The sequence below is a fragment of the Euprymna scolopes genome, chromosome 39, assembly GCF_053919585.1.
Source record: "Euprymna scolopes isolate OS-2025 chromosome 39, ASM5391958v1, whole genome shotgun sequence".
Taxonomy (NCBI): Eukaryota; Metazoa; Mollusca; class Cephalopoda; order Sepiida; family Sepiolidae; genus Euprymna; species Euprymna scolopes.
In genome coordinates this window covers 19,843,659-19,869,945 of record NC_136520.1, presented here as the reverse complement: position 1 = coordinate 19,869,945, position 26,287 = coordinate 19,843,659, and the positions used below count along the sequence as shown (strand labels likewise).

General features: G+C 30.2%; 1 protein-coding gene across 1 annotated transcript in view; it reads right to left on the bottom strand.

The window, feature by feature from the left end:
* Window positions 1–26,287, bottom strand: part of LOC145263667 (chondroitin sulfate synthase 2-like) — a 171,686-nt gene that overhangs the window by 26,285 nt on the left and 119,114 nt on the right. Inside the window, exon 2 of the mRNA XM_080120543.1 lies at window positions 7,256–7,387. Within this exon, the coding sequence (XP_079976669.1) occupies window positions 7,256–7,387 (132 nt within the window). The remainder of the gene's footprint in view (window positions 1–7,255; window positions 7,388–26,287) is intronic.

Below are 26,287 nucleotides of genomic sequence, written 5' to 3'. Positions count from 1 at the left end.
AGAAGAGGGCATTCAAACGATTTTGTCTATTAGGTAAATAAATATTTATCCATTACATTTTATTAGTTTTCTTAATTAAGCCAAACAATAGTTAGTTTTATTCATATTACATCGCAAAAATATAAAAAAATAAGTGTTTTCAAATAATTTTTTTTTTTTTTTGTATTGTTTTTTCCAGAAATAGTGAACAACTAAAAAAAAATGAAAAGATTGCAGCCACACACTAGTCAAATTTGATTGATTTTTCTCAAAATGTTGTATATGGGCAGGAAGTAAGACATAGAAACATTATTACAAAGTCACTGTGCCAGCAAATTAGACCTTCATTTTCCTCAAAAAGAAAGTATACAGAACAAATTAGTTCTATTATAAGTTTATATTATTGCATTTAATAAAAAATTAAAATACATGGTTCTGTAATTTGTCTCAAGTTGTTATGTGTAATACATCTCCACATATCTTTTTGAATTGTGAAATTTAAAAGATTAGTTGCTAAGTAGCTTTTTTTACAATTTTTGTTTAATCAATGCAGTAAAAGTTGAGATATTTTGCTAGTTGTGATTCATAATTAAAATTCATGTATTTATTTTTCTTTCAATGTATTTCATATAAATATATCAATTTTAATTGAATATCTTATAAAATAGCGAATTTCAAAGTCAGTGCTGTGAAAAATGCTGTGAAAATGAGGGATTTTTCAGCATTTTTCTACACGATTTTTAAAATTAAATGCTCAATTTTCTGTTCAAGATAGGAATTAATTTTTGGTATATGTTCTTATGATATCAAATCCCAACTATCATCACCAGTGGCATGTTGATTTTCTGAAAAAAGTTGCAAATCGACCTGCCCTACTGCCACAGGGGAAGCTGCCTCTAATGTAGGTACATCTTCCAGGCAAATCTTGAGGGTTGGATTTAGATGTGAAGTTAGAAAATCCTTTGATGGCAAAATCAGAAAACATTTGAGTTAATACCAGTTTCACACAATAACAGGAGGTCAGGTTTTGATCTCCCATAATTGGATTTCAAACTCTGGAAAGTTTGAATGTAAACCCCTGATGTTAGAGAAGGAGACCTTGAAAGTTGAAGTTCTAGGTTTTCTCTTGATTTGTTGCAATTATTCAGTGAGGTTGGGAGTTTGTGGAAGAAGTTAAAGTTCTTTAGAGCAAGGCTAAAAAGAGAGCGAGAGTGAAGAAGGAAGGAATTTGTTGACGAATGAAAACGAAAAGCTGCAGTAGTTTCTATTACTGCATGGTTCAAGCTATATCACCAAATGATAATGCAGCAGCTCCGGTATTATGATAGGAAGGCCTTCTTGTAGTGTAAATGAAGAAAAAAAAGAAATAAGAACGACCGACCGCGTTTTTGTGTGGCTTACCTCGTGTTCATAATGAAGAAGAAAGAAACAAAAATGGCTGCCCTGTTTCTTTATATGCCTACAGGGTGACCACGAGGTATGCAAATGAGATGCTCCTGATTGGAGATAAAAGAGGAGTGATTTGGGGAAGGAAGGCATTCTGAAGTTAGATTGCGAGCAGAGAAGTTGCATTTGTAGAAGAGAAAAGTCGGATTCGGGGAGAGAAAAGCTAAAGTTGCAGAAGTTCGTTTTGGAGTGGAGAGAAGACGCGTCAAGTGGTAACCAGAAGGTGAAAGTTCGGACAGCAGTGTCACGCAAACGACAAGCTATTTCAGCGCATCAAGCAAATTAAAAATGGTGGCGAAGCTGCAAAAGATAGAAGATGTGGTCACCCTGCTGCCGCTATACTTAGAGGGGGAAGCCCTCACGATTTACCAGCAGATGCGAGATGAAGACAAGGAAGACCTTGCCTTAATGGCTGAAATTGGCCTTCGCTGAGGGCCCATTTGAAGCACTTGGCAAGCTGTCAAGTTTGAGGTGGACCGGCGAGTCTGTTGACGTCTTTGCGGCAGAGATCAGGAGACTGGTAGGGTTGGCTGGTTACGTGGGGAGGAGCCTGGAGATGACGGTAAAGCTGTACCTAGTGAACGGCTTTCCAGAGGAAATCTCTGTGAACATGCAGAGAATCACGGGGATCCATTCTATGGAAGTGGACGATCTCTTGGTCCACGCCAGAGTCCTAGTGAAAAATGTTAAAAGCCCAATCGTGGCTGCAGCTGTGAGTGGAAATATGTGCATGAGGCCTCACTTGAATGAGAGGCAGCCGGTGAGGCGACAGGAGGGGAGACCTGCCATCAAGTGTTTCCGGTGCCAGGGTCCTCATCTGATCAAGGACTGCAAAGAGCCGAGACCGGGGATCACGTGCTACCGATGTGGACAAGTGGGGCATATTAGCCGCTATTGTGTTGCTGCACGGGACCAGGGAAACGAGTGAAGGGGAGCTATTGCGCCAGTGGTTACCCCTTCTGTGTGGAAATGGCGCATGATGGAACATTGCCTCGGTTACCGGTGGTAGTCAATGGGAAGAGAGCCATAGCCCTTGTCGACACAGGCTGCACTACAACGCTGTTAGCAAGGAATGTCGCGAGGTCATGGAGCGGAACCAGGATTATTAGGACTGTGGATGGCAGAGATATGAAATGCCTAGGAGAGACGACAGCGGAAGTAATGGTGCAAGGGGTGCCCATTGGACTGCAAGCCCTAGTGTTGAATCATCTGGTCGGTGGTGTTGACGTGATTATAGGTATGAGTGCAATTAACCGACTGGGGGGCGCTACGTTAAGAGGGGGCCAAGTGACGTTTGGACGTCTCGGCGCAGTGGGGATGGCAGGAGTGGAAGGTGATAGAACCGTCAGAACCCCAAAACCGGAGGTTTGCTGCATTGAGGACAAAGATTTCCTGGCGAAGTTTGATGGCGTGAGGTGAATGGTGGAATGGAAATGGATCTCCGGGCCCCCAGAACTACAGAATAAGGTGGGCTGCTACGAAAACACCCTGCGAGGAGAAATAAGAAAAGGATTCGAGGAAGAAGTGGAGAGGTGGATAAAAGAAGGAATTCTGAAACCGTGGACAGGGGAAGAAAAAGGAGTGTTGCCACTACTGGCGGTTGTTCAGCCTACCAAAAACAAGATTAGGCCCGTGCTGGATTTTAGGGAATTGAACAGACACGTAGCCTGCCACACTGGAACGGGGATCGACGTATGTGAGGATGTCATGAGGAAATGGAGAAGAATGGGGCGGGCCACTAAAGAAGTCATTGCGAGAGTGAGGAATGAGGACCTAGTGAAAGGGAAATGGTATGTCAGCGGCGAAGACGCGGGTGTGGTTTGGTGCGATGCCAGTAACCTGGCGTTGGGCGTCGTACTAGAGATAGGAGGTGTAACTGTGGAGGATGCGGCGTGGCTAAGAAAAAACAACGACTTCTCCCATATCAACGTAGCAGAACTAGATGCCGCTATAAAAGGAATCAATCTGGCCCTGAAATGGGGATTGAAAATAATTGAAGTCAAAACCGATTCGGCAACGGTAGCGTCGTGGATTCGGTCGGCAGTAACTGGCGATAAGAGAGTTAAGACAAGGGGTGCTGCGGAAATGCTGATCAAGCGCAGACTCGGAGCGCTCACCGACCTGATAGCGGAATTCCAGTTGAGAGTATCTGTTGTGTTGGTCCCGTCAGAAAAAAACAAGGCGGATTCGATGACACGCGTGAAGAAGGCCTGGCTGCAGGAGGGAAAGGAGGTCTCCTCGGTATGCTGTGCAGGGGAAGAAGTCAAAGAGTCACACGAAATGCACCACTTTGGTCGAGAACGAACGTTATTCCTAGCCAGAGAGGTTTACCCGGAGACCACTGAGGAGGAGGTTAGGGAGGTGGTGGAGAACTGTCGAGAGTGCCAATCAATTGACTCTGGACCGTCGAGACACGAAGCAGGAGAGCTACACGTTGCGGAGGACTGGAAGCGATTGGCCATTGATGTGACACACTATCGCCACAAATTGTATCTGTCGATGGTCGACTGTGGACCGGGAAGGTTTGCCATCTGGAGAGAGATCAGGGTAGAAGCTGCATGGGCGATCGGAGGGGTCATCGAGGAGATATTTTTGGAGAGAGGGCCGGTTGAGGAACTCTTAATGGACAATGGCCCCGCTTTCCGATCAGAAGCCTTTAAAGGGGTGTGCGATAAGTGGGGAGTAAGGCAATTTTTCAGAGCAGCGTATCGGCCGAGTGGCAATGGAATAGTGGAGAGGAATCATCGCACTATTAAAGCCGCTGCGGAAAAAAGCAACGTATCACCCATAGAGGCGGTGTTTTGGTATAACATCTCGCCGAAGACCAAACAAGATGAGACAACTGTGCCTCATAGGGCCGTTTTAACATATAAGTGGCGGCATCCGTGCAACAAAACAGCAGGAATTGAGAGTGAAGAAACCACTATCAAAGTAGGTGAAGAGGTGTGGGTGAAACCCCCCGATGCACAGTGTACCACTCGTTGGAAAAGAGGGGTCGTAACAGGATTGCAGTCGAAGAACAATGTGATGGTGAATGGCGTTCCCCGGCATATCTTAGACCTGCGTCGTGTGACATTGCCGGTATGCAGTGAGGGCAGTGAAGAAGAAGAAATCGAGGGCCACCGAGAAGCAAATGATGCTGCTCGACCTGACTTAGGCCCGCGTTGTAGTGAACCTGAAAACGTTAACCCCCGAGAAGTTGTCCCCCAGAGGCCTCGACGTGAGAGGAGGCGGCCTGCTTGAATGGAGGATTACGAAGTATCCTATTGATCTCGAAGATCAGGGGGGGCGTGTGGTGTAAATGAAGAAAAAAAAGAAATAAGAACGACCGACCGCGTTTTTGTGTGGCTTACCTCGTGTTCATAATGAAGAAGAAAGAAACAAAAATGGCTGCCCTGTTTCTTTATATGCCTACAGGGTGACCACGAGGTATGCAAATGAGATGCTCCTGATTGGAGATAAAAGAGGAGTGATTTGGGGAAGGAAGGCATTCTGAAGTTAGATTGCGAGCAGAGAAGTTGTATTTGTAGAAGAGAAAAGTCGGATTCGGGGAGAGAAAAGCTAAAGTTGCAGAAGTTCGTTTTGGAGTGGAGAGAAGACGCGTCAAGTGGTAACCAGAAGGTGAAAGTTCGGACAGCAGTGTCACGCAATCGACACTTCTTAAGGGTTATTCTTTGACTATCAAGTGGATAGCCTCAGCCGAGGAAAGCATTCACCTCCAGCATCTTATTAGCGACATGGCAACAAGAATAAAATGAAAAAAGAATTTAGTTATCTTTAACTTTTGCTCATTAAAAACTACCAAATCAACCTTTTTTGCCTCTGTTGTCAAAGACATTGCTTATGCATTGTAGATGAGGATTGAAAGATAAGGGAAGCGAGGGATTTCTGAGCTGAAAACGCATCCACAGTGATTTTTCTAAATTTTGGTGTTTCCAAAAAAGACAATTTTTTTTATATAATTTAAAATTTTTCAAAATTTGCACTAAATCATATGCATCAACTTCAAACTCACACCAACCAACAACAACAACAACACTGGACGTATTTTGGCCCTTCAGTTAATAACATTAGAAACATAAAAAAAAATAAAAACAGTCTTTTGGTTTTCTAATAATTTAATACATATAGTAATACCTTGAAATATGAATTTGTGGGAATCGAATTTCCCAGCCAACAAACACACAGACACAAACTGAACTGTTAAGGTAACAAGAAATTATCTTTGTTTTTGTACGTATGCAACCACATATACATCCTTTGTTTTTGTACGTATTCAACCACATATACATCCTTTCTTTTTGTACGTATTCAACCACATATACATCCTTTCTTTTTGTACGTATTCAACCACATATACATCCTTTCTTTTTGTACGTATTCAACCACATATACATCCTTTCTTTTTGTACGTATTCAACCACATATACATCCTTTCTTTTTGTACGTATTCAACCACATATACATCCTTTCTTTTTGTACGTATTCAACCACATATACATCCTTTGTTTTTGTATGTATTCAACCACATATACATCCTTTCTTTTTGTACGTATTCAACCACATATACATCCTTTCTTTTTGTACGTATTCAACCACATATACATCCTTTCTTTTTGTACGTATTCAACCACATATACATCCTTTCTTTTTGTACGTATTCAACCACATATACATCCTTTCTTTTTGTACGTATTCAACCACATATACATCCTTTCTTTTTGTACGTATTCAACCACATATACATCCTTTCTTTTTGTACGTATTCAACCACATATACATCCTTTCTTTTTGTACGTATTCAACCACATATACATCCTTTCTTTTTGTACGTATTCAACCACATATACATCCTTTCTTTTTGTACGTATTCAACCACATATACATCCTTTCTTTTTGTACGTAATCAACCACATATACATCCTTTCTTTTTGTACGTAATCAACCACATATACATCCTTTCTTTTTGTACGTATTCAACCACATATACATCCTTTCTTTTTGTACGTATTCAACCACATATACATCCTTTCTTTTTGTACGTATTCAACCACATATACATCCTTTCTTTTTGTACGTATTCAACCACATATACATCCTTTCTTTTTGTACGTATTCAACCACATATACATCCTTTCTTTTTGTACGTAATCAACCACATATACATCCTTTAAAATCGGACTCATCACTTCCTTTCCTCTCTCTGTTGCTGACTGAACTAACGGCCATATTTTTCACAGTGCCTCCATAATCACAGTATATACGCCACAATGCGTACCAAGAAGTCATACGTGCACACACACACACACACACACACACACACACACACACACACACACACACACACACACACACACACACACACACACACACACACACACACTGTACCCATGCATTTACTGAACTCTATCCAAGGTATGAACCTTTTTATATCCGACTCGTATTTCTTAATGTGAATAAAGATGTATATATTTTGTTACACCAGTAGAAAGAAGTTTGGGTAATTTCAGATGCCGAGTAAGCATTTAGATCAACTCAGATGGCCAAATGAACACCGCCACCTACTGATGGCATTGCACAATTTTAGCAACTGTATCTAAAAAAGACTTGTATCTTACAGCATAAATATAGATGCTGTACTTCAAAAAATTTGTATCTTATTGCATTCGTATCTCAAGGTATTACTGGACAACAAAATAATGAAAAACAGAAAAAGCAAAATGTATATGAAATAATATGCTAATATTTTTTAGCCTATTTCAAAAACGTCTCTTTTGGAGAGAATGTAATTCCTTGCCCTTAAAAAAAAAAACAAAAAAAAAACACTCACCCCAGCTGAGTTTTCACAGTGCAAAGCCGATCCTTGGACAATACACGACTCCAGGATGAGATCCATTGAATTGACTTTCTTCTTGTTTTTGAAACACATCTGAAGTTGGGCCAATGATTTGTTCAAAACACTCTGGAGAAAGAAAACAAAAACATTTTTTGTTTCATGTTTAAGATGTATAATTCGTGCCAATTTTATCGATACAAAACTTTATAACACTTAAGCAACACGTCAACCAACCATCAGTCATAAGATTAGAATTTTTGATATCTTGATTCATACATTTAACCAGCATACATGTATTGGAGTGTTGAGTAGGCAGTCACCATGTTATGTCTTTTCTTTAGAACATGCAGAAGTAAATGGGAAAATATGAAAAAAAAGTAAATAGGAAAATATAAAAAAAAAGTAAATGGGAAAATATAAAAAAAAAGTAAATGGGAAAATATGAAAAAAAAGTAAATGGGAAAATATATAAAAAAAGTAAATGGGAAAATATATAAAAAAAGTAAATGGGAAAATATATAAAAAAGTAAATGGGAAAATATATAAAAAAAAGTAAATGGGAAAATATATAAAAAAAAGTAAATGGGAAAATATATAAAAAAAGTAAATGGGAAAATATATAAAAAAAAGTAAATGGGAAAATATATAAAAAAAGTAAATGGGAAAATACATAAAAAAAAGTAAATGGGAAAATATATAAAAAAAAGTAAATGGGAAAATATATAAAAAAAAGTAAATGGGAAAATATATAAAAAAAAGTAAATGGGAAAATATATAAAAAAAAGTAAATGGGAAAATATATAAAAAAAGTAAATGGGAAAATATATAAAAAAAAGTAAATGGGAAAATATAAAAAAAAAGTAAATGGGAAAATATATAAAAAAAGTAAATGGGAAAATATATAAAAAAAGTAAATGGGAAAATATATAAAAAAAGTTAATGGGAAAATATATAAAAAAAGTTAATGGGAAAATATATAAAAAAGGTAAATGGGAAAATATATAAAAAAAGTAAATGGGAAAATATATAAAACAAAAGTAAATGGGAAAATATATAAAATAAAAGTAAATGGGAAAATATATAAAAAGTAAATGGGAAAATATATAAAAAAAAGTAAATGGGAAAATATATAAAAAAAGTAAATGGGAAAATATAAAACAAAAGTAAATGGGAAAATATATAAAAAAAGTAAATGGGAAAATATAAAACAAAAGTAAATGGGAAAATATGAAAAAAAAGTAAATGGGCAAATATAAAACAAAAGTAAATGGGAAAATATGAAAAAAAAGTAAATGGGAAAATATAAAAAAAAAGTAAATGGGAAAATATATAAAAAAAGTAAATGGGAAAATATATAAAAAAAGTAAATGGGAAAATATATAAAAAAAGTAAATGGGAAAATATATAAAACAAAAGTAAATGGGAAAATATATAAAACAAAAGTAAATGGGAAAATATATAAAATAAAAGTAAATGGGAAAATATATAAAAAGTAAATGGGAAAATATATAAAAAAAAGTAAATGGGAAAATATATAAAAAAAGTAAATGGGAAAATATAAAACAAAAGTAAATGGGAAAATATATAAAAAAAGTAAATGGGAAAATATATAAAAAAAGTAAATGGGAAAATATAAAACAAAAGTAAATGGGAAAATATGAAAAAAAAGTAAATGGGAAAATATAAAACAAAAGTAAATGGGAAAATATGAAAAAAAAGTAAATGGGAAAATATAAAAAAAAAGTAAATGGGAAAATATGAAAAAAAAGTAAATGGGAAAATATAAAAAAAAAGTAAATGGGAAAATATGAAAAAAAAGTAAATGGGAAAATATGAAAAAAAAGTAAATGGGAAAATATAAAAAAAAAGTAAATGGGAAAATATATAAAAAAAGTAAATGGGAAAATATATAAAAAAAGTAAATGGGAACATATATAAAAAAAAGTAAATGGGAAAATATAAAAAAAAAGTAAATGGGAACATATATAAAAAAAAGTAAATGGGAAAATATAAAAAAAAAAGTAAATGGGAAAATATATAAAAAAAGTAAATGGGAAAATATAAAAAAAAAGTAAATGGGAAAATATATAAAAAAAAGTAAATGGGAAAATATAAAAAAAAAAGTAAATGGGAAAATATATAAAAAAAGTAAATGGGAAAATATATAAAAAAAGTAAATGGGAACATATATATAAAAAAAAGTAAATGGGAAAATATAAAAAAAAAAGTAAATGGGAAAATATATAAAAAAAAGTAAATGGGAAAATATATAAAAAAAAGTAAATGGGAAAATATAAAAAAAAAAGTAAATGGGAAAATATATAAAAAAAAGTAAATGGGAAAATATATAAAAAAAAGTAAATTGGAAAATATAAAAAAAAAAGTAAATTGGAAAATATATAAAAAAAAGTAAATGGGAAAATATATAAAAAAAAGTAAATGGGAAAATATATAAAAAAAAGTAAATGGGAAAATATAAAAAAAAAGTAAATGGGAAAATATAAAAAAAAAAGTAAATGGGAAAATATATAAAAAAAAGTAAATGGGAAAATATATAAAAAAAAGTAAATGGGAAAATATATAAAAAAAAGTAAATGGGAAAATATATAAAAAAAAGTAAATGGGAAAATATAAAAAAAAAAGTAAATGGGAAAATATATAAAAAAAAGTAAATGGGAAAATATATAAAAAAAGTAAATGGGAAAATATATAAAAAAAAGTAAATGGGAAAATATATAAAAAAAGTAAATGGGAACATATATAAAAAAAAAGTAAATGGGAAAATATAAAAAAAAAAGTAAATGGGAAAATATATAAAAAAAGTAAATGGGAACATATATAAAAAAAAAGTAAATGGGAAAATATATAAAAAAAAGTAAATGGGAAAATATATAAAAAAAAGTAAATGGGAAAATATAAAAAAAAAAGTAAATGGGAAAATATATAAAAAAAAGTAAATGGGAAAATATATAAAAAAAAGTAAATGGGAAAATATATAAAAAAAAGTAAATTGGAAAATATAAAAAAAAAAGTAAATTGGAAAATATATAAAAAAAAGTAAATGGGAAAATATATAAAAAAAGGTAAATCGGAAAATATAAAAAAAAAAGTAAATGGGAAAATATATAAAAAAAAGTAAATGGGAAAATATTAAAAAAAAGTAAATGGGAAAATATATAAAAAAAAGTAAATGGGAAAATATATAAAACAAAAGTAAATGGGAAAATATATAAAACAAAAGTAAATGGGAAAATATATAAAACAAAAGTAAATGGGAAAATATAAAAAAAAAAGTAAATGGGAAAATATAAAAAAAGTAAATGGGAAAATATAAAAAAAAAGTAAATGTGAAAATATAAAAAAAGTAAATGGGAAAATATAAAAAACAAAAGTAAATGGGAAAATATAAAAAAAGTAAATGGGAAAATATAAAAAAAAAAGTAAATGGAAAAATATGAAAAAAAAGTAAATGGGAAAATATAAAAAAAAAAGTAAATGGGAAAATATATAAAAAAAAGTAAATGGGAAAATATGAAAAGAAAAATCCCAAAGAAATGACCACATATATGCATTAATTTATTTCTTAGGCTTTTAAAAGTCATCGCGAAAAGCTCATGGAAATTAGAAATGCTTATTTTGATAGTTATGAGAGTAATAATACTTAGTTATCATGAATTGCCAACGTAAACACAGCATAGATAATGCATTGGTTATGTAAAGCAAATATAATTATCTGGGAATTATTATTCTAAATATGAATGATGTAATCATGCCAATATGAACAGTAATTATCTGGCTGCAAATATGTTAGTCATAGAAAACATGTCAAAATGTAGAGCTTAGTGGAACATACAGCAGAAAGAGGTGAAACCTTTATTTCAAATCTCACATGAGTGAGTTTCTTTTATTTTTCAATAAAAGTTGAAAAGTTCATTCTCAATTAGCAATTGATTTTCTTCATTCAACAGAGAGATTACCTAAATATTGTTCAAAAGAAGTAACTCTAAATATGCTGCATACACAAATTATTACGTTTTATTCATGCTAAAATATAAACAATTTTTTTTTAAATTCTTATACAAACATAGGAGAAACAATTTTAACTGACTGAATGGAGTAATCTCCCTTCCTATACAAAGTCAGCAGATGAAAAAACAAAACAAAAAAAACAATTAAATAAATAAAATAAAACTTTACAAATTATAAAATATATAAATAAAAAAAATAGTGGCACTAAAAATGCTTATAAATTATTTCCAGAACTTTTTTTTATAGACAACACAAATATACATGTTAACATGCAAACTAATTGAAACGTTCAATATCATTTGCATACCTACACTGATGGCAGCCGTCAAACAAAATTCTTGAGCATCCTAACACTTTGAGTGTTATTTCACGGATATGTAAAGCCAGAATTTCTGCAAATGTTTTGGTAGACATGATTTTTTAAAAAACTGCAAACATGGTTTTAAATTTATTGTTAGCCATTCTATTGGCAAAGTTAACTTCCAAATGAGGTGCGTTTACATATTTTTAATAATAAAATGTTAAATGCAAAAACATTTATTAATTTATTATTTTAAAAATAAAATATATTTATTAATAAAATGTTAAATGCAAAACACAGTAAATATTACAGAATAACAAATATAAAAACATATTTTAAACAATGGTGCTTATAACATGTTAGAATCATTGAGAAGAGTTGTTGCTTATTCTGACATTTTTTCATTGTTATATCACAAACGTGCAGTGATGGCGATCAAGAGTTATGTTGTTATGAATTGTTGTTCTGGTGGTACACACTCTTTAAAAAAAAACTTCAATAGAAATTCGGTGAATCTGGTGACCAATGTGCTTGTCCACCAAGTTTCTGTGCTTGTCCACAAAGTTCATTACTGTTGTAAACTAGAGCCTCTACTAAACACGTGAAAATGAATGACAGTTTAAAATTGGAAGAAGCTCACAAAACTTAATCTGTGCCTGACTGGTTTCAATCATTTAATTTATTGCACAACAATGATTCATGGAGACACTTTAATGATCTTCTCATCAGTAAGTGGGGTGATCCTAAATAGACTTTACACTCCCTGGACCATAACCCCAAATTATTTTTTTTTTATCTGTGGGTTATCTCAAAGATAATAACTATCTCTAGCCTATCTGTGAATGGAAGATTATCACAGCCAAAATCAGTTGCATCCACAGAGCATTTAGAGCATTGAATGGTGAAAGAAAACAAAGACTGTTGGAGATTTGTGACTGGAACTATGGACAATCCAGACATAAACTGAAATGTTTATTTGAACCAAATATGGTTAGATTGAACCAAATATGATTAGATTGAACCAAATATGGTTAGATTGAACCAAATATGATTAGATTGAACCAAATATTGTTAGATTGAACCAAATATGATTAGATTGCAAAAAGATTACATATTTCATTAACGATTATATGGGTGGGACTGTTAGAGGCCATCTTGTTTTTTTTTGTTTTGTTTTTTCACTTCAAATTCAACTAAAATGTGTTGCTACTGCGTATTAGAGGCCAGATTTATAGGTGCATTCTAAGTAGGGAGTTGTGCAGTAAGGCATTACATTTACATTTCTATTTATGCATATTGGTAAAGTTGGGGAAATAGTGAGCAGGGATAGAATTCCAAATCTAAGGGATTTGAGGAAAAAAGCTATTAGAGTAGAAAGTTTTGTCGTCTCGACACATTTACATTGAAGGGGTGGCATCTTGCTGCCTGTCAGGTTTGTTGGGGTCATTTATGTTGAGAGTGCAAGTTCGTCAGAGCACATTCCATTAAAGTACTTGCATAATAAGCACACGGATGCAACACTAGTGATGCATCAGGGGTTGGAGTTTGGTAGGCAGTGTCGGATCTATCAGACTAATGATTAGTGCCATTGAAATTCTGTGTAGATTCTGAGTTTGATAGAAAAATTCCCAAGTTTGACAAGATACATCTGAAAAAGGTTGGAGGTTACATTGACCAAAACATTGTGAAAATAACACTCAGGATGGAAACAGTTGTCCGAAAAATCCAAATAATATGAAGTTAATATCTGTTTTACATGCTGGTATGTGTTGGACGACTTTTAGAAATTGACTTCCAAACATATATCTGAATTCTTTGGATGGTAATTGTTTTCTTAAACGAGGAAAAACTTTTTTTTTAGCCCTTCATGATGCCAACCCAGTGTTTTTTTTAATGGAAAAAAACAAGTGACTGTCCACTAAGAAGTGTGCTTCATCTGCCAACCTTTACTGAAATTTTTAAAAAGAAAAAATCTTTTTCATTCGTTTTTTTCTTCAAAGTTGGTGATGCTAACCAAACCAATGACGTTTAACGCTTGAATTCATCAGCTCTTACACATGCTATTAAATAAAATTGGTTTATTTTTCTTTGAAGATTGGCAACACTAATCAACGCATGTAGTTCGTACTTACTGGCTTCCCCCCAGGGGGAAGAGTTAGACACAAAGCAGATTTTTAATGTGGGCAAATTCAGTTCCCAAAAGAGGAGAACTTTGGATTGGGAAAAAAATAAAACTGACTCAGTTTAGAAGAATTCCCTCATGACCGTAAAGTATAGTGCCACAACTCCTTAACTACAATTTCACGATTGGAACATTTAATGAAATCGCAATCATGGGTGACATGTTCACATAAAAGGAATTCTTGTAAAACATCTGATATCACCAAATTCAGTCAAGTTCACAAAATATACTTGAAATTCCATCTCGATGCAACTGGTTGAAAAACTATGTCTACATGCTACGTATATGCAAACTTGTAGTTTGTTAAGTCAGGGTGTGGAAAAAAAGTGCGTTGGCAGTCTTACACAATGAGATAGGGTGCGGACAATATTTCTTAATTTTATGCATATTTATTTTTTTTAACCATTACATGCAAATTTTTTTTACCATTGTAAAAAAAAAAAAAAAAAAAATTTGCATGTAATGTTAAAAAAATTCAGATATATGTTTGGAAGTCAATTTCTAAGGAAAAAAAAATTTGCTTGTAATGTTAAAAAAAAATTTTTTTAACATTACATGCAAATTTTTTTTTTTTTACAAGTTCTTTTATTGTTGCTTGACGACAAATTTTTTTGTGTCACTTTTTACGCACAGCAGCCAACCCAAAGTCCTAAAACAAGTTAGGAAAGAAACAAAAGAAATGATTCTCAAAAAGACAATTTGCAAAATTCATTTTTAAACTGATGTTTCATAGGTTTTTTTTAAGTTGTTGATTTTAAAAACTAAATCTACTCACATCCATAGGGGCTAAACGTACAATGTACGAATGTTGACTGAACAGATCACCGTTAAAAATTTAGTACTGGATAAAAAAATTTCAGGTTTTGGATTTTTTTGAGATGAGGATTATTTGGACTATTGCTCTCATCTTGGATATTATCCTCAAGATTTTTTTGGCCAATATAACCTCAGGTGTATCTTGTCAAACTCAGGAATTTTTTTGTTCCTAATAACACATAGTTTAATGGAGTCAGTTTTAGTGACAGTCTGGAGGTGGAAGATTCAATTCTCGCTGTGGGTGATACTAAGACTATAATTATGAATTATTACCTGGTTAAAGAAATGAAAGCAAGCTACCCCAATGGATTAAATAAAGATACATGTGAAGAAGATCGAAGGTTGCAACAGCCAAGATGTTGCAAAAATTTTAGCATCCAAAACGAGAAAAGGAAAAATGTAAATCTAAATTATCCTCATCTCAAAAATTCTGAAACATGAAAGATTTTGTAGCAGGAGTTAAAAAATGCCTGGGCCTGCCTAAATGCCGATGCTGAGTGCGTAAACGAACCAACTTCGTCTATGACTCCTAAAACAAGATATTTGCTCCAATTGAGAAAACACAAAGAAAAAGAAGAAAAAAAAAGTTGCGGTTGTTGCCATGCTCCACTACCCTCAGTCAAGGAAGCTTTTTTTTTTTTTATATATATTGTTTGTTTTGCTCTGAAAGGATTGTTTTTGTTTTTTTATACAAAGCCATGGAAAATTTTTGCATTTATTTTATTGACCTATTAAGTACAATGTAAATGAAAGATTTTATTTGCCAAGCTCAGCAGGACACATTTTCTATTTTTTTGCCTTTATATAAAACTGTCTTGATAATGTAATAATGATTATTATAGTAATCAAGACAGTCGTTTTTATTAAGGCAATAAATAAAATTATTGTTTTCATAATTGAGCACTCTGATAATCTATAATATAAATCTCACCTGTCTGTTTAAATGTATGTGTGTATGTATGTCTGCCTAAAACTTTCTACAGAGGTGACTGATTTTCACAAGATCAATATCGTTTTGAACCTCGACCCTTCGGACGACAAATATCGAAAAATTGGCTAAAAACTTTAATTCCTTTATCCTCAACTGGGCACTTTTCTACAGGGAGGGGGGGTCGCTTTTTTTCACCGATATTTTTGAAAGTCATTCCCTCTTTTCGATTGACTAGCCTTAATTTAAACCTACGTCACTTCTGGTTTGCGATGGACACAACAGAAAAGACGTCAGCTTCTTTTTTATGTTCTTTTTCTCCTTCATGGAACAGGTTCGAGCCTGCCTGACACTTTTTTTTGTGCTCAACACACCCAAACACTCGGGCAATGCTGGGTGCCCAGGCTAGTTTTATCCTAAAAGTATGAGAAGAATATACATGCCAAAGCAGGTAAAATGAATTTACCCAAACAAAACAGTTCTGCACCAATTTTGTCCCTTTACGAAGATTTAAAGAAATAATGATAGTAAACCTTATATCTAGAATTCCTATTCTAATTTTGGTCAAAATCTATTACACAATATTGATTCCGCCCTTGAAACAGCAGAAAATATGCAAACAATAAAAACATTGCTATGACATCGCTTCATGGCCAATCAACAATTTTTATTAGATACTTTATGACTTATATTTGATATATTTACATCTTCTATCTTATCTATATATATAAAAGCGAAAATGTGTACTTATATTTGATATATTTACATCTTCTATCTTATCTATATATATAAAAGCGAAAATGTGTACTTATATTTGATATATTTACATCTTCTATCTTATCTATATATATATAAAAGCGAAAATGTGTACTTATATTTGATATATTTACATCTTCTATCTTATCTATATATATAAAAGCGAAAATGTGTACTTATATTTGATATATTTACATCTTCTATTTTATCTATATATATAAAAGCGAAAATGTGTACTTATATTTGATATATTTACATCTTCTATCTTATCTATATATATAAAAGCGAAAATGTGTACTTATATTTGATATATTTACATCTTCTATCTTATCTATATATATATAAAAGCGAAAATGTGTACTTATATTTTATATATTTACATCTTCTATCTTATCTATATATATAAAAGCGAAAATGTGTACTTATATTTGATATATTTACATCTTCTATCTTATCTATATATATATAAAAGCGAAAATGTGTACTTATATTTTATATATTTACATCTTCTATCTTATCTATATATATAAAAGCGAAAATGTGTACTTATATTTTATATATTTACATCTTCTATCTTATCTATATATATAAAAGCGAAAATGTGTACTTATATTTGATATATTTACATCTTCTATCTTATCTATATACATAAAAGCGAAAATGTGTACTTATATTTGATATATTTACATCTTCTATCTTATCTATATATATAAAAGCGAAAATGTGTACTTATATTTGATATATTTACATCTTCTATCTTATCTATATATATATAAAAGCGAAAATGTGTACTTATATTTTATATATTTACATCTTCTATCTTATCTATATATATAAAAGCGAAAATGTGTACTTATATTTGATATATTTACATCTTCTATCTTATCTATATATATAAAAGCGAAAATGTGTACTTATATTTGATATATTTACATCTTCTATCTTATCTTATATATAAAAGCGAAAATGTGTACTTATATTTGATATATTTACATCTTCTATCTTATCTTATATATAAAAGCGAAAATGTGTACTTATATTTGATATATTTACATCTTCTATCTCATCTTATATATAAAAGCGAAAATGTGTACTTATATTTGATATATTTACATCTTCTATCTTATCTTATATATAAAAGCGAAAATGAGTACTTATATTTGATATATTTACATCTTCTATCTTATCTATATATATAAAAGCGAAAATGTGTACTTATATTTGATATATTTACATCTTCTATCTTATCTATATATATAAAAGCGAAAATGTGTACTTATATTTGATATATTTACATCTTCTATCTTATCTATATATATATAAAAGCGAAAATGTGTACTTATATTTGATATATTTACATCTTCTATCTTATCTATATATATAAAAGCGAAAATGTGTACTTATATTTGATATATTTACATCTTCTATCTTATCTATATATATAAAAGCGAAAATGTGTACTTATATTTGATATATTTACATCTTCTATCTTATCTATATATATAAAAGCGAAAATGTGTACTTATATTTGATATATTTACATCTTCTATCTTATCTATATATAAAAGCGAAAATGTGTACTTATATTTGATATATTTACATCTTCTATCTTATCTATATATATAAAAGCGAAAATGTGTACTTATATTTGATATATTTACATCTTCTATCTTATCTATATATATAAAAGCGAAAATGTGTACTTATATTTGATATATTTACATCTTCTATCTCATCTTATATATAAAAGCGAAAATGTGTACTTATATTTGATATATTTACATCTTCTATCTTATCTATATATAAAAGCGAAAATGTGTACTTATATTTGATATATTTACATCTTCTATCTTATCTATATATATAAAAGCGAAAATGTGTACTTATATTTGATATATTTACATCTTCTATCTTATCTATATATATAAAAGCGAAAATGTGTACTTATATTTGATATATTTACATCTTCTATCTTATCTTATACATAAAAGCGAAAATGTGTACTTATATTTGATATATTTACATCTTCTATCTTATCTATATATATAAAAGCGAAAATGTGTACTTATATTTGATATATTTACATCTTCTATCTTATCTTATACATAAAAGCGAAAATGTGTACTTATATTTGATATATTTACATCTTCTATCTTATCTTATACATAAAAGCGAAAATGTGTACTTATATTTGATATATTTACATCTTCTATCTTATCTATATATATAAAAGCGAAAATGTGTACTTATATTTGATATATTTACATCTTCTATCTTATCTTATACATAAAAGCGAAAATGTGTACTTATATTTGATATATTTACATCTTCTATCTTATCTTATATATAAAAGCGAAAATGTGTACTTATATTTGATATATTTACATCTTCTATCTTATCTATATATATATAAAAGCGAAAATGTGTACTTATATTTGATATATTTACATCTTCTATCTTATCTATATATATATAAAAGCGAAAATGTGTACTTATATTTGATATATTTACATCTTCTATCTTATCTATATATATATAAAAGCGAAAATGTGTACTTATATTTGATATATTTACATCTTCTATCTTATCTATATATATATAAAAGCGAAAATGTGTACTTATATTTGATATATTTACATCTTCTATCTTATCTATATATATAAAAGCGAAAATGTGTACTTATATTTGATATATTTACATCTTCTATCTTATCTATATATATAAAAGCGAAAATGTGTACTTATATTTGATATATTTACATCTTCTATTTTATCTATATATATAAAAGCGAAAATGTGTACTTATATTTGATATATTTACATCTTCTATCTTATCTATATATATAAAAGCGAAAATGTGTACTTATATTTGATATATTTACATCTTCTATCTCATCTATATATATAAAAGCGAAAATGTGTACTTATATTTGATATATTTACATCTTCTATCTTATCTATATATATATAAAAGCGAAAATGTGTACTTATATTTTATATATTTACATCTTCTATCTTATCTATATATATAAAAGCGAAAATGTGTACTTATATTTGATATATTTACATCTTCTATCTTATCTATATATATAAAAGCGAAAATGTGTACTTATATTTGATATATTTACATCTTCTATCTTATCTATATATATAAAAGCGAAAATGTGTACTTATATTTGATATATTTACATCTTCTATCTTATCTATATATATAAAAGCGAAAATGTGTACTTATATTTGATATATTTACATCTTCTATCTTATCTATATATATAAAAGCGAAAATGTGTACTTATATTTGATATATTTACATCTTCTATCTTATCTATATATATAAAAGCGAAAATGTGTACTTATATTTGATATATTTACATCTTTTATCTTATCTTATATATAAAAGCGAAAATGTGTACTTATATTTGATATATTTACATCTTCTATCTTATCTATATATATAAAAGCGAAAATGTGTACTTATATTTGATATATTTACATCTTCTATCTTATCTTATATATAAAAGCGAAAATGTGTACTTATATTTGATATATTTACATCTTCTATCTTATCTTATATATAAAAGCGAAAATGTGTACTTATATTTGATATATTTACATCTTCTATCTCATCTTATATATAAAAGCGAAAATGTGTACTTATATTTGATATATTTACATCTTCTATCTTATCTTATATATAAAAGCGAAAATGTGTACTTATATTTGATATATTTACATCTTCTATCTTATCTATATATATAAAAGCGAAAATGTGTACTTATATTTGATATATTTACATCTTCTATCTTATCTATATATATAAAAGCGAAAATGTGTACTTATATTTGATATATTTACATCTTCTATCTTATCATATATATAAAAGCCGAAAATGTGTACTTATATTTGATATATTTACATCTTCTATCTTATCTATATATATAAAAGCGAAAATGTGTACTTATATTTGATATATTTACATCTTCTATCTTATCTATATATATAAAAGCGAAAATGTGTACTTATATTTGATATATTTACATCTTCTATCTTATCTATATATATAAAAGCGAAAATGTGTACTTATATTTGATATATTTACATCTTCTATCTTATCTAATATATATATAAAAGCGAAAATGTGTACTTATATTTTGATATATTTACATCTTCTATCTTATCTTATATATAAAAGCGAAAATGTGTACTTATATTTGATATATTTACATCTTCTATCTCATCTTATATATAAAAGCGAAAATGTGTACTTATATTTGATATATTTACATCTTCTATCTCATCTATATATATAAAAGCGAAAATGTGTACTTATATTTGATATATTTACATCTTCTATCTTATCTATATATATAAAAGCGAAAATGTGTACTTATATTTGATATATTTACATCTTCTATCTTATCTATATATTAAAAGCGAAAATGTGTACTTATATTTGATATATTTACATCTTCTATCTTATCTATATATATATAAAAGCGAAAATGTGTACTTATATTTGATATATTTACATCTTCTATCTTATCTTATATATAAAAGCGAAAATGTGTACTTATATTTGATATATTTACATCTTCTATCTTATCTATATATATTAAAAGCGAAAATGTGTACTTATATTTGATATATTTACATCTTCTATCTTATCTATATATATATAAAAGCGAAAATGTGTACTTATATTTGATATATTTACATCTTCTATCTTATCTTATATATAAAAGCGAAAATGTGTACTTATATTTGATATATTTACATCTTCTATCTCATCTATATATATAAAAGCGAAAATGTGTACTTATATTTGATATATTTACATCTTCTATCTTATCTATATATATAAAAGCGAAAATGTGTACTTATATTTGATATATTTACATCTTCTATCTCATCTATATATATAAAAGCGAAAATGTGTACTTATATTTGATATATTTACATCTTCTATCTCATTCTATATATATAAAAGCGAAAATGTGTACTTATATTTGATATATTTACATCTTCTATCTTATCTATATATATAAAAGCAAAAATGTGTACTTATATTTGATATATTTACATCTTCTATCTTATCTATATATATAAAAGCGAAAATGTGTACTTATATTTGATATATTTACATCTTCTATTTTATCTTATATATAAAAGCAAAAATGTGTACTTATATTTGATATATTTACATCTTCTATCTTATCTATATATATAAAAGCAAAAATGTGTACTTATATTTGATATATTTACATCTTCTATCTTATCTATATATATAAAAGCAAAAATGTGTACTTATGTTTGATATATTTACATCTTCTATCTCATCTTATACATAAAAGCGAAAATGTGTACTTATATTTGATATATTTACATCTTCTATCTTATCTTATATATAAAAGCGAAAATGTGTACTTATATTTGATATATTTACATCTTCTATCTTATCTATATATATAAAAGCGAAAATGTGTACTTATATTTGATATATTTACATCTTCTATCTTATCTATATATATAAAAGCGAAAATGTGTACTTATATTTGATATATTTACATCTTCTATCTTATCTATATATAGAAAAGCGAAAATGTGTATGTGTGTTTGCTTTTTGTGTATGTCTACAAAAGGCTTTTTTTCGCCGTGATTCTCGGTTGGCTTTCTCCTTAAAACTTTTTATATGCTGTCTAAACAATAATATCTACGACTAAGGAACTCTGGTCGCAGCTATCTTTAATTTATCCGACTTTTACAAGCTATTTGAGATATTTTTTGATCACCGCGTAGTGGGGAAAACAAACTGGCTTCCAGCACAAAACTAGTTCAAACATCACGCGACTTAATGTTCCAGCACCTGTTAATTTTGCTTTATAAACGTCAACTTAACACTTATCAATTCATCTATTCTATTCCCATGGTCGAGATGGTTAGGTCGCAGGGTTTTTTTTTTCCATTTCCTTTCCACCTCCGCGTCAAAGCCTACCTTTCTACTAAAACTTTTTTTTTTCTTTTACACCTCCAAACACCCAACCAACGTTTTTTTTTTTTTTTTTTTTAAAACAGGGTTGTTTTGATCAACACACACACACCTCCAAACACCCGGGCAACGCCAGGTACCCCCCCTAGTGTTATATGAAAACCTAAAATAAATATTTTAAAATATTTTCCATATAAATTATTTTAAGTCTTTTAAAACTAAAAATATAAACAATTCTAAAAAGTTTTATTTAATTGTAATATAAAAAATAAAAAATTCCAATTATAAAAATTAGTTTATTTCCTTATGTGGTAATAATAATAAAATTAAATACATCCGCCCACCACAAAAACAAAAAAAATCATCCAACCTAAAATATAATGGAAGTCAGTAGGCGGTTTCTCGGTGATTTCTATTTACGTGACTATTTTTTTTGTTTTAAAAGCACTTTTATTTACATTTTTTAGCAATAGCTTTTAAATTTTGTAAACTTAACACATTCAAGATGGCGTCAGATTTTACTCAAAGTGAAACATTGATGTCATTGAAAAACTGAGAAAGTAAAAAAAACAAATACAATAATACTAATAATTGGTTGGGATTTTTTTTTTCATTAAGCTTTATCAGCTGTATTTTTGTGTAATTTTCAATTTTTAAGTCGTTAAATTTTTTATGATTTTACGTGTGACAAATCGTTATGGAGACAAGGCATGAAACCACTTGATGCAAGGAGCTAGAAAAGAAAAAAATATTACTTCAGGACCGAAAAGTTGCTAACGATATATGTTAGATGAAATATATACTGATATAGAAAAGAGCAATTCTTCCCACTTTGTCAGCAACGTCGCTGATGATATACGAAGACTAAAGTACAAAATATAGGAAGCGAAAGTTACGAAGCTGCCAAAAGTAAACCAAAGATCCACTTTCTAATCTCCTGCATCAATAAAAAAAAACAAAAAAAAAAATTAGTAGAATACTTTTCAATTTTGGTGGCACACGTACCTGGCCTTTGGGCCGAGATCATAGTGTAGTATCTGTTCTTCAGATGCTGCACTTCAATTTCTTGTTCTCTGTCAATGGAGGAGAAGTCCTTCACGACCGAGACAATTTTTGATTTTTGTTTCTTTTTCTCCACGTTAAAAAACGACCCTGGTGTCTAACTTTGTCCCGTGGGGAGGCATTGTAAATAGGGACAATGATTTGACAATCCTTTATTTTTCAACCCTTTTTCTCTGTTGGAAATTATTAACAAACGCCTGTCTCTTTTACTGTTGTCTATTAATACCATAAGCTGCTGCTGTGAAAGTGATTAGTGAAAAATTTCATTTTAATCCTCCCCTTGCAAGAAAAAATATTTTTTGAAAAATGTTTGAGATTTGGTTATTATCCATTTGACATGAAAGTTATTCATACTGCGGAAAGAATTGCTCAATTATAGGCATTTTATGGTTGAATCGTTCAGAAAAATGTCGAGATTGTGACAAAAACTAATAAAATATTCATCCAATCCAAAGTCAACAAATCAAATCTGAGCAACAATTTCAATTCTTTCTCTAAAAAACCGATTATCAAATCCATTGCATCTATTTTCATTTGTTCACTCTCACTTGTTCAACTGTTATTTTATCTTATCTTTAAAAACAAATGTATACACATAAAAATTACTGACCCCCCCCCTAAAAAAATAGCCACTCAATATGCAAGGCATCACGGGCATTTTGGATCCAATAAGTGTGAACATCTATTGTCACATATTCTTTTAAACTCTTGTGCTTCATTAAATTCAAAAGAGTCAATTTTAATGAAATCAATTTTAATATAGGGCTGGAATTTAGTTACCATAAATAATATTTACAATGAACAAAAGGATTGACCGAATTAAGTTAATAACACACATGGCCCTTGGCATAAGGCTTACATAACAAAAGAAACAGATGAGACAGTCAGTCGGTTTTACTGGGGACTAGACTCAGAATTCGTTGATATGGAAGCAAATTCAGACCTATATAGCAGGATGTAGAATACAGAGAGAAACGTCTGCAAGCTATGAGGGAAGATGAAAAGGTTATGTAAAATATAACCTGGTATTTGGCGTTTTTTTCTGGAGGGAGATATTTTCTGTTACAGAACTTCAAATCAAAGACAACCACTGGAGAAACGAAACCAAAAGAAACAAAGGTTAATGGTTCAGTATTGTATAAGTACATGCCATCATGATGTTGTCTACATGTGTACATGTTTTGTGAACTGTAATTGAATGTGTAACACAAACACACACCCATACTGGAGACAAGCATATATATTTTATTCATACAGAAAACATAACATATTATACATATTAAAAAAAGACACGCTTGGTATCTGAATACATTTTTATATACACCGATATGCTAAGTATGAATAATGCACTAATTATTGAACATTGTATACACAACAGATGACACGATCTGATATGTGACGTACTCATTGCATATACACACACATATACACACACACACCAATATCAACATTTATACTTGGTTTATACTAGACACTATAAAAAAAATGTGCTCAGGAAACTTATTTCATTATGAACTAGCATAGTGTTACCACTGTTGACCAAAGAAAGAGTCACAAAGTGATGATGTGTGACAATGGAATCTGAAGGTTGAGGATCGTATGTTGCATCGCGAGAAATGATATGCGAGTATGAAAGACAGGCTTGGTTCTGATAATCTCATAGACATTAGAGGGTGGCTTATGCAGAACATGAGACTTTGATGGTATGGTCACATTGAAAGAATGGCTAAGAGTTGTTAGGTTAGTAGATGTGGAACAGTTGAGGTAGCATAGTCAGCTAGGAGAGGAAGGCCAGAAAAAATAAAAATGAACTTTAGAGAAAGGGAGATTAGTTTAGAGAAAGAGGTTAGTTTGAAAGTCAATTTCTGAAAGCCACCCAACACATGTCAGCAGGTAAATCGAATGTTAAACCAAGTATGATACTAATCTACAGGAAGAGGCAACTGATTGTAGTAGAGTTTTCCTCACAATCTTACTTTACTTCGGTTACAGACAGACACCAAAATTATAGGAAGATTAAAAGAAAACCGTTACTAAAGGCAGAGGAATTTTGCTTTCATCTTTCATAGAAAATATGTCTTAACCTCACACACAATTATTAGTTTTTTTATATTTGTCAACTCTGTATGTTTCCACTATATAATTAGATTTCCGTTCAAGTTGACCTCTTTTCTCAGAATTTAGCTTCATCATTTTATTATTATGTAAAGAAATCTTATTTACTTATCGTTGCTTTCTCATGAGATTTTGTGTGCATACAATTATGTAATTGTAAGTTTAAAAAATAATTCATTTAAAATGTTTGATTAAAGCGAAAAAGGTCAGGATTCAAGTTTCAAAAAAAAAAAGAAAATATATATATATTATATATATATATATATTATAGTGTAAAAAAAAATGTCATGTTCCTGTTTTTTATCTAAATGAATGAATGTGAAGTTTTTTTTTTCACCTATGTGATATGGGATCATCACTGGGCTATAATACCGGAAAGTCTAATGATCCCACCCCGTTTCCTTTTATACTTGCCAGACAAGTAGACAATCTCCCTTTCTCTGAAAGTTCAGTTTAAAATCCCCAACGGAAATTACCCAAACAGATAATCCTACCCATTCTCCTGACAGTATATTTCTCTCACCTTTCTTTCTCTTTTAGGCCATCCCTCTTCCTCGAAGGTAAAGAGAAAGAAAAAGAAATAATTCCAGTAAACAATTTGGCGGGAATCAGCATGACATGCTGCATAAACTGTAGAAATCATTACTGTTCGTGCCCAACATTTGAGACAAATGCGAAAGGCACACGTCTTGCTGATCAAACCAAGATAGGAATCCATAGTGTAAATATGTAAATATATGTTGTGCAATAAACACATAAAGACAAGCACAACAGAAAAGGGTGAAGCTGCCTAAAGATTTTCCTGTGCAGCAAAAGACAGCAGACCTCTGGAACCCAATTTTAGTTTTGAAA